Consider the following 10,836-nt stretch of genomic DNA (forward strand, 5'->3'; position numbering starts at 1 on the left):
AAATTGTGATTTTATATTACTGAAAAAGATAAATAAAAATATTGGTTACGCATTTATTAACTTACATTTTTAGAATTAATAATTTTTGTGCAACACGAAATTAAAATTAATAATTTTTCATACATAGAATGATAAATGAATTATAGATTAGAAGAAGACTCTAATATAATCCAATCTGTTATAAATGATTATGATTTGAAATTCAAGTATAATACTTTCACTTCTATCAGATATAATTTTATCTCAGATTTTAAATTTTAATTCTTTTATTCAATTTCAAAAAATTTATTGACTTTATTCCAAGAGTTATAAGAAATCCAATAAGGTAATAAAATTTCTTGAATGTAAATTTAAAGGACAATTGTAAATTAATAAATTTATTTATATATATAAAAAAATATAACTATGTAATCTGCGTACATCATGTTTAATTATACTTTAAGATATTATATTAAAAAAAAATCTTAGGCTATGATTTATTTTTGTGCTTTTTTACTTCCTTCCTCTATATTATGAAACTAAATGACACTCAAAATCACTAAAAAAAAATGTAAATTTGCAAGTAAAATTAAAAGAGGATAAATAAATTAAAATATCTCAATGTATATAAACCTGTTTTGTAATCCTCTTAATAAAGTAAATATGTGAATGTGGTACTTATTAAATACAGAAATCGAACAATCATAAATTGCATACAATTGAATTAAATATTTAACAACTATGAAATAAAACAATATTAAAATAAAGAACAAAGATATCAAACACATAATTGAAAAACTTAAGCTTTGCCAACTATACTAACAAAATTTCTACTTTCATAGTTATTTATTATTATTGTTTCTTCACTCTTCTTTATCTCTTCTATAAGTCGACAATAGCAATAAAATTATTACTAAAAATTACAATAAACTCTTAAGAATACTTCTTCACAAATTAAACAATAAAAATGGTATTAATTTGAAATTGATTCACCTATGAATCTCTTACTTATCAAAACCTTTTTATTTACGTAACCAATAAAACTTATGATATAGGGGTATATATAAGAGAGGCTAAGAAGCTAGAGCCCTATTTTAATTCAAATTCAAATTTCAAATATCATATTAATTTGCTAAAAAAATATTTTATTGTTCTTCTTATCCTTAGTTTGTTATTGTTTCTTATCCTTACTCTTTTTCAAATGTAAGTATATTTACCTAATAATTTATATATTTGAATTGAGATGATAATTTAAAAGCAATGAGATTATTATTATTATTATTATTATTATTATTATTATTATTATTATTATTATATTTTTTTCATTTAATATTTAATCAAATATATTCAAATATAATATACTACTACTACTATTAAATGTATTAGTACATACGTACATAATTAATATTATTATTAATTATTATCCTACTTCTACATACTACATACGTACTAATATCTACCACTACTACTAATTCATATTATTAAATCTATAAAATGTACTAATATCTACCATTACTACTAATTATTATTACAAATATATTTTATAGTATTTAAATTTTAAAAGAGATAAGTTTGAAATAATAAATGTCTATTAGAACTCTTAATTATTGGTTTCTATTTTTAAGATAATAATTTTTTTTAAAGGATAATGTACTTAAAATTCAAATACTTATTATCCAATTCATACCTTAATTGCTACTACTTCTATTTTAAATTCAAATTTCTAATGTTTATCTTACAGTTATAATACATTTTGATAGTAATGATTATCCACATTTTGTGACAGCAAATTGTGTTGCATGACTACAAAATAAACACATCTAATTTTTTTTTTTAAATATAAGTTTATCTTTGAGAAGATATTGTATAAGTTGATTAGGAATAGAAAATTCCTAATTAAATATTGAGAAATACTTATTATCACATAATCTTTAATCCAAAGAAAGCAGTAAAAATGTTTAATAACAAAGAAAAAAATAGAGAAACTACCTTAACATTGTATATCATTGTAGAATTATATACAGAAAATGGTCTATTACCCCCCAACCTTTAGTCGAAATCTCAACTACACACTCAATCTGTACAAAAGTCCCATTACCTCTATAAATTTTTTTTTTTACTGTATTTAGTACTCCTCCAATTGCTGAGCTTTCATGGGAGGTGAGAACACCCCCAATTAGCGCGTCAACTGAGGCTTCAATCATTCAAAATCAGTATTTTTAAATGTCACATGTATAATACATTTTATTATTTTTAATTATTAAATAATATTTTCTTCTCCAACTAATAAAATACCTTTTTATTTTGTCTTCTTCTCTTTCTCAAAACAGAAAAATCCAAGAACTCATTAATCGTATTTCTCATTTTCCTCATCTCTAATTTCATTATCTTTCTCATCTTTTTTGAATTCATTAATGTTGATTCTTCATCCTCCTTAGCTCAAATTTCCTTATCTTTCTCATCCAAGAACTTGACAATGGGCTCAAAACGTAAGGCTAAAGCCATCAATGAAGTAAAATGGAGCAAATTATACATGATTCATTACTCCAAATTATACAAGACGCAACATAGTCCAGAAAAGAAAAATTAGAAGAAGCAAGAATTGAACTCTCCAAGTACCAAGCACATAAACAAGCATTTTAATCTATGGATTATCTATGTGTCTTCTTTTAGCAGAGAACTCTTCCTTTTATCATTAACAAATAAAATATTTTCTCCTTTCATTGTTCTCAAAAAGCTCCAAAAATAAATTCATCAATGGCATCCTTTTCTTCATCTTCTTTGTTGCCATTTTCCTTCAATAATCGAATCTTCACCATCATCTTCTCAAATTTTCTTTGTGAATTTTCAATAGCATCGTTCGTCCATTATCTTTTTTTGCCTCTTTTCAAAATTTCCGCTACGAGTTCTTCAAAATTATTGCCTTCACCGTCGATAATGACGAGAAATTATTTCGATTATTTATCACCTCGACTTTTTGACTTTCCTAAAATTTCTATCATTGTTTCAATTTCATGAATGTGAATCAATACAAGACACCCAAAAAATTTCGTTTTTCAACTTTCAACAAATGAAAATTAACCAAAAGATCTAAACTTTGCAGTAGTCGTCGTCTTCTTCACTTATGTTTTTTTCGTAGGATCTAAGTAACAGAGCTCAAGGATCAGTTGTTAGTTTCAGTAAAAGTAGCAAAGAAAGTAACTCAAGAATAACTCGAGAAAATTCGGAGTTATCCCGACAAAAATGAATCTGTTTCCTACTGTTTTCTCCTCGATGGAGCTCCAAAAGTTTGCAAATCCATAACCAAAAGTTAAATTACAACACCAATCTCCAAAAAAAAAAAAGGAGAAGATCAAATCGTGGTGTTAAGAGAGAGGAGAAAGGAAGATGAAAAAATTTTCTTGAAAATAAAAGGTTGAAAGAGAATGAAGATGAGATAATTTTTGTAAAGAAAAATGAGAATATTGGCGTGAGCCCAGGCGCATGAAATGCACGGATGCCTTATTAATTGGTTTATGTTGACAGGTCAGCAATTGAGGGAGGGGGGTAATAAATTCGGTAAAAAAAAGTTTAGGGGGATAATATGTCTCCTTTAAAGGTTAAGTGTGTAATTGAGATTTCGACTAAAGGCTGGGGGGTAATAGACCATTTTCTCAACTATATATAAAAGAGGTTAAGAAGTTAGAATTTCATTTCAATTCAAATTTTATTTAAATTCAAATTCAAATATCAGATCTTTTTTTTCTTCAAAAAAAAGAACTTTTTTTACTCTTCCTTATCCTTGATTTTTAAAATACAATATACATATATTGTTTTAATAATCTATGTATTTAAATTGAAAGAAATATTTGAAATCAATAAGATTTATCCAAATATTTTGTATAGTTATCAATAATAAATAAAAAATGATTAGTTTGTTACTCATCCTTATCCTTACTATTTTATTTTTTCTTTTTTTCTTAATTATCTTCTCTTCTTTCATTTGACTCATTCTCTAGTTGATACTACTACTTTTTTTTTTGCACGTTTTTTATAATTTTCTTTTCTTTTATTTCCTTTCTTTTTTTCGTTTGTTTGATTGTTAATTTTTTTATAAATTAATTTGACAATTTAGATATATAAATGTATTTCAAGTAGATATATACGTTGAATTTAATTATTAAATTTTAAAATAATCGCAAATAATGATAAGCTTTAGATAAACACCACAAATATATATTATTTATATTTATCAATAATAATAATAATAATAATAATATATTTATCATTATATTTGATATAGATAAGTTTATGAAATATAAGAGTTTATTTCGAACTCTTTCATTGTGGGTTTCTATTTTAAATCTAATTAATAATATCTTTTTAAAGGATAATGTATTTTTAAATTCAAATAATTATAAGAATCTTATTACAATACTATTAAACTTGTCCTAAAAACTGACACGTGGCTTCATAGCAGCTTGCCACTTGGCTTCTTCCTCTGCTTAGTCCTCTGCTTTATAATATATATAAATATAGATGCATGCGTAAATTTAAAACGTGAATTTTTTATTATTTTTTATGTGTACAAATACAATGTTCCTCTTTATTATTTAAATCATAATATGTATATTTCTTCTAATATATTGATGAAAAGGAGTAATTCAGATAAAATAAATCATAACATGTTCCTCTTATTCATGCTTAGCTAATATATATTTTTTTTTGACAGAACAATAATCAAAGTTAATGATGAAAAGAAGTAATTCAGATACAACAAAAATAATGTATCAAAACTTTAAAGTTGCTCTCAAACTCATGTAATGTTCTCTAGAAATAAAATGAAGAAGGGCAACTCAAACTCTCATGCTATAAGAACGAAAAATAAAAATAGAATCAAGCCTTTTTTTCTTTAAAAGCCTCTTTACCATATCATCCTCACTTCTTTTTTTTCTTAGATCCTGGGTTGGCTGGGCTTGGATGGTGGCTGCAGCCGCTGCTGCAGGTTGTACTGGCCTCTCCCCTAGTCCCTGAGCCAAACGTTCCTCCCTCTTTGCAAATTTTTTTTTCGTGCATGCTTTGTTCTTTGCCCTCCTGGCCTCAAATTGATTTAAGAAAGTCTTCTCCCTAGTCTTTGCAGCCTTTGTTTTGTGAATGTTCTCCATTAACACACACTTGTTCTTGAAGACATTACCCTTCAGCTTCATGTACATGTCATGGTACATGTGTTTGTCAATCTTCTTAGACTCCATGTACTTGCGAAGCAACCGTCTAAGGACTCTCATCCTCCTCATCCATAGCACCTTTGTGGGCAACCTATCCTCTGTAGTACCCTTACGTTTACCATATCCTCTGTGGTAGTAGTAGTAGATGTAACTTTTTAATACCTTGTTACGTGGCTTCTTGTCTTATTTTAGTTTTACTTTTATATATATACTAGACATTGAAGGGCCCGTGATGTTATTTTTTTAATCTTAATTTATGTGACACAAATACAATTTAGATAATTAATTAGTAAAATAATTTTAATTTTTAATATGTGATTTATACTATTTCTTCTATGTCAATTTAAATGATACTGATATAATTTCAAAAGTTAACTTATATGGCAATAATATAACTTCGATAGTCAATCAAATGTTTTATGTTGACATATTGTTTTGTGTCTATTTTATGAAATATTATTAATTTTCTAATGCGATCATAATGATTAACTAGGGATGATATTACCCCTAATTAATTACTATAAGTTATTTAAGTATCAAACAAATTGTAATAGTAAATAAAAATATAAAATAATTGAAGCAGCGAAGAACCCATGTCTTAAATGACATATAATAACTAATTAGAAGTGATATAATAAAATTACTATAAAAAATACTTGTGAAAAAAGTATAAATAGGTATCATATAAGCATCAAGTTAATTTAAAAAATCAAAAGCTAATTTATTATTTTTTTGTCAATTTTATATTTTTTATTAAATATTTATAATTTATTTAATACTTAAATAACTTATAGTAATTAATTTGGGGTAATATAGTAAAATTATGATTGAAACAGTTAAAGCAGACAACACAAGTAAAAATGTCAATTATTTTATATTTTTATTTAATATTATAATTTTTTTAATACTTATAGTAATTAATTAGAGATAATATAATAAAATTATGAAATTATGGGTAATTTAATAAAATTATAATTGAAACAGCTGAAGTAAAGACGTTGAAGATGTGCCTGCTTATTGTCACTTATTATGTATAGTATATAGAGAGAGATTACAAGGAAATTTTTTTTTTTTTTTAAAAAAGAACGAGTGCCGCACCGCATAGGAAGAGAGCGAAGAAAAATGCGATGCAGCGGCATAAGCATCTACATCATCATTCTATATATTTATTCCATTTTCTCTCCTCTTTCAAATCCCGTTTTGTTCTCCATAACATAAAGTTTGTTCAGTTGTAAATTGCAGTTTTCTCCATAGAACCTACCAAAAATGAAACATTAATCCCTAACTTTTTAAAAAAATGGGTAATTCGGAGATTCGGTTGAAGGGTTTGATTCAATCGGAGTCAAAATTAAACGGGGTTCGGTGTTTGAGTTTGAGCAGTAGTGAGTTGTGTTTGAATTCCATTGGTTTCGACGGTAACAATAGCGGAATACTCCTCCAGGATTCGGCCACAACATGATTTGTTTCACCGATTTCTATTGAAAATTGTTCTCCTTCAGAATGTATGTTACGTGCACGAAGGAGTCGCCGGAGAGGAGGAGGGCGGTTCTTGTCGGTGACACTTTCAGATTCTAATGAGATTTTGGGGCAGAATGGGGAAGCTGCTGTGGTGGAGAGTGGTGGTAGAGTTTGTCAGGAAGTTGAAAAGGCAGAGAAGCCGAAGTTGCATGGTGGAGATGGTGCATTGAATACTACTAAGCACCTTTGGGCTGGAGCTGCAGCTGCCATGGTGTCCAGGTAAACAGGAATGCCCTTTTCATTCTTATGCATTCCATAAATCTTATTCCTCCTGTACTAATTTGTATTACAGAGTATATTAGTTTGATTCGGCACAGTGTTTAAGTAAAGCTCGTGCTCTTAAACTGATGATGCATGTAATATACCAAAATGTCCTTTCAATCTTCTGCTCTTAGATATGGTAACTAGGATGTTGGGCGTAAAGAGTTATTAAATGTAGAAAGTGATATTCTTTTTAAACAGATTAAAAAGGAAATCAGTCTAACAAATTGCAAACAAATTGTTGTTGCCCTTAAAGTTATGGAAGAGGTAGTACATTGTGGGATGTGCGGTATAACCACATTTACGGGGTTAGAATCCTGGCTGGTGAACCAAGTCCAGTATTTTATTGCACAAGGCAGAGGTGCGTGTAGTGCTTGCTCTTTATCAATTGAATTTCAAAACTGCCAACAGTGAATTTTCCAAAAACTGTTACTTTTGTTTGTCAATGGAACAATTTTAAATGTCTATTTTGTGGTAAGGTTCGGTTTCAAGGCACAAAAAGAGTTGGTATCAACTAATCAACCGACCTCAATCCTAAATGCGTTGATGATCAGTTTTTTGCATCCTCTACATCCATTCTCCTCTATATAGAGGAAATGTATTTTCAAATATTCACGTTTCATAGGAGTTTGTACCAGTGCTTTCGACTTGCTTTGGCTTGATGGCGATTTTATGTCATTTGAGTCGGTGACGGAAAGTTACTTCCTTGTTTGTTTTACTTCCCTGTTTAGTTTGTCTTAAAAGGATCTCTCCTTCGTAATTCGGAAAGTCTTTAATTTCAGCATCCCACAGGTCATGTTTAAGGCTACAGTATTAAAGACATTTTGGTACATTATACATATGTATGAGACCACAAGATTCAAAAGTCTTTTTTTCTTTCTTAAACTCTTTTCCAAGTCAAACTAAAACAAACAAATTGAAATGGAGGGAGTAATATTTATACCGTGAGATACACACTCAGTAATTTGCTCCATCTTTTCAGTATTATTGGGATATCAAGGCATTTGATTTAAGATGAAAACGTATAGATGTTAGATTCTAAATTTTGAAGTTGTTCGACATGGTTGAGGAATGTTTAAATGCATAGGTATGAAAATACTAGTTAATCTTCTTTGTTGGGTAATACATTTGGTGTAGGAGCATTAACTAGTAGTAAACAATTGAAGTGCGAGTAGTGGCAAACAAAAATTGATTTTGAAGATGGGAAAGCCCTTCGCTATACATGAATATGTCGTACCTTTTCAATGGTTAATACTGGCGGCTTCTCCAGTGCCTTGATTATCTTGCATCAAGAAAAGGATACTTAGGTCTCTCTTATGGTTTGACTCTTCCTTTTTTGTCTCTTTTTCTTTTCCTGTGAGGAAATCATTTTGTGTGTGTCAGGGGTTCATACTGAAAGGAAGAAATCTAACCTACTAAAAGCACTAAGTGCCCTAGATTAAGGAGGTTTAATTTAAAGTATCATCTATTATTAGCCTATTAAAGAGAATAAGATTATCATCCATTTCTAAGTAGAATTTAACCCCATAAGATGAAACCGAGGTCTGCATCTTCCGATTCTAAATAGCGTGGTTGTTCTGCCCCATTGTTGAAAATGGATTTTTCATGATCCAGACAGATTTATGTAATTTGGGGTGAGAATAGCTTTTACATATTAAATGCTGCTTGTGAGTTCTGGGTTGTTCCACTGACTAATACAACATAAAAACCCTCATATTACTCATGTTGGAGCTATGTTCTCTTGTAGCATTGAAATGGAACCATATATGTGGTCTGCAATTTGTATGTCCTTCGTTTATTTTATGAGCGTTGTCTATGTATTAATATCTGAACTGCTATTGTTTCAGAACTTTTGTTGCCCCACTGGAGAGACTAAAGCTGGAATATATAGTTCGTGGTGAACAGAAGAATCTTCTTGAGCTCATCAAGACAATTGCAGTAACTTAAGGGATCAAGGCATTTTGGAAGGGGAATTTTGTGAATATTCTACGAACAGCTTCAGTTGCAGGTCCGGGCCACTAAGATGAGTACATTGGCGACTAGCCTAAAGATCGTTGAGCAAGGTGGTGTCCCTGCGCTCTATGCTGGACTGACTCCCAGCTTATTACAGGTAGGTTAACGAATCATTTTCTTAACTGTAGTTTCCATCATACAGGAAAGGTACTTAGAACTGTCTCTCTATAATAGCCCGTGAAGATTAGTTAATGAAATACCCCCAATTTTCTCGTGGAAAGTGAGCACACACACATCTTGTGATATGGTGTATCCAAATTCATTGTACCGTTACTGGCTAGGTAAATTTTTTAAAAGTTATGTAAGTTGGTCAAGCGACTATCATGTTAATGTACATTCACTTCATTGAGATTTCAACAACTAAGTCTGCTTGCAATGCCTCAAGGTCTAATCGCATGAGTGCCTGATAATTCCAGTTGTTCAGGCTATCAGGCTAATAGGGTTCTCTTACAGGAGGGAAGTTGGATATAAATGAATTGGAAATTGGAACTTGTATCATTTTAGATGTTTAATTTTTATGCCCCGGGGCTTCATTTTAGTGGTAAGAGCACAATGTGTGAGTTGGGCCACGTCACAAATTCAAACCTTACCACAGACCGAAACTCTAGTATTTTAGTGGGGAATGGTGGAAAAGAGGGGGGGGGGGGGGGGGGGGGGGGTGGTTGGGGGGTGGGGGTGGGGGGGGGGGGGAGGGGGGGGGGGGGGGGGGGGGGGGGGGGGAGCGTTTCTGTTATCCAGAGTTTCAAACCATGTTCTGTTGGTTCATGAGGATTTCTTGATTATCAATGAGCTATTATAAATTTGCCTTTAGATTTTAATGTTCATTCTCTATTGTCTTTTGTATCAAATACTAGCTATTTTGCTGAGACTCCAAAAATGCGTCCGAACCCGTGTCAAATCCTCCAAAAATTCACTAATTTGGAGGATCCAACACACATCCAGCGGTATTTTTGAAGAGTCCGAGAAACATAGAGTATTAGTGTGCCTACTATCTGTTTGATTCTTTGTATCTGCTAACATTGTGCATACAACTGTGCTGTCTGGCTTCTTTACCGTTTTTATTGCATAAGTCTGTTTGTGCTGTTTATTTTACTCACTAGTAAGATATGGAACACCATATTGACATGTCTTTAAATTTGTATCCTTCAGGTTTTACCATCAGCTGCAATAAGCTATTTCGTGTACGAATTTATGAAGATAGTTTTGAAAGTGGAATAACTAAGAGATTGGGGTTCCTCACAGTTTTGAAAGTGGAATAACTATGAGATTGGGGTTCCTCCTGGTGAGAACTTCTATAAGTCGGTGCTGACAACTGGTTTTCAATTTAACCATAAGGCGAATTTCTGGTCCTCATTTACGTTGCCGGAACAAGGGTAGGTAATAATACGTCTTATATAGGAAGAGTTGAAGAGAACATTTCTCAGCTCTTGAGATTTCCCTTTCAGCTTTTTATAGGGAATTAGTGCAGAGCTTTTACCTTTCTTCCTTTGCATCCCCATCAAAGCAAAAGATGATACAAGATGAAAATTTGTCGTCTTCAATTTGCCAGTATGTAGTGTGTACATGTTATGGAGGTCGTCTTCTTTTCCTTTTCTTCTTTTAATTATTTGCTAGCTTTATTTTTGTTGCAAATAGTACCACTTTTCACCATTCAAGTGCACGGCCTAAATCGATCTTTTCCAGCTGGCAATTTATAGTTTACAGAAGAACAGTACTAATGGTTGTACCTTTGACTCCTTGGAAAATGATAATTATCTTTTTGGCCAGCCTTAAGAAGTAGTAATAGATTGCAAAAGGTTAAATCCATCGATAACTCCTTAAATTTGTTTCTAAAATTCACTTAGATCCCTAAACTAAAATC

At 30.6% G+C, this 10,836-nt stretch overlaps 2 protein-coding genes across 2 annotated transcripts in view; one reads left to right on the forward strand and one right to left on the reverse strand.

The window, feature by feature from the left end:
* LOC124889623 (60S ribosomal protein L19-1-like) overlaps window positions 1–6,322 on the reverse strand; it is a 39,992-nt gene extending 33,670 nt beyond the window's left edge. Inside the window, exons 1-2 of the mRNA XM_047401593.1 lie at window positions 6,282–6,322; window positions 4,887–5,310 (exon numbers count right to left, since the gene is read on the reverse strand). Of these exons, the coding sequence (XP_047257549.1) occupies window positions 4,887–5,310; window positions 6,282–6,322 (465 nt within the window). The remainder of the gene's footprint in view (window positions 1–4,886; window positions 5,311–6,281) is intronic.
* On the forward strand, window positions 6,267–10,625 carry LOC107849644 (probable mitochondrial adenine nucleotide transporter BTL3). Its single transcript, XM_047401812.1, has 3 exons — window positions 6,267–6,920; window positions 8,810–9,072; window positions 10,125–10,625. Exons 1-2 carry the CDS (start codon window positions 6,688–6,690, stop codon window positions 8,907–8,909), a joined length of 333 nt encoding a protein of 110 aa, XP_047257768.1. The 5' UTR covers window positions 6,267–6,687; the 3' UTR covers window positions 8,910–9,072; window positions 10,125–10,625.
* Window positions 10,626–10,836: the final 211 nt, after the last annotated feature.

The sequence above is a fragment of the Capsicum annuum genome, chromosome 12, assembly GCF_002878395.1.
Source record: "Capsicum annuum cultivar UCD-10X-F1 chromosome 12, UCD10Xv1.1, whole genome shotgun sequence".
Lineage (NCBI taxonomy): Eukaryota > Viridiplantae > Streptophyta > Magnoliopsida > Solanales > Solanaceae > Capsicum > Capsicum annuum.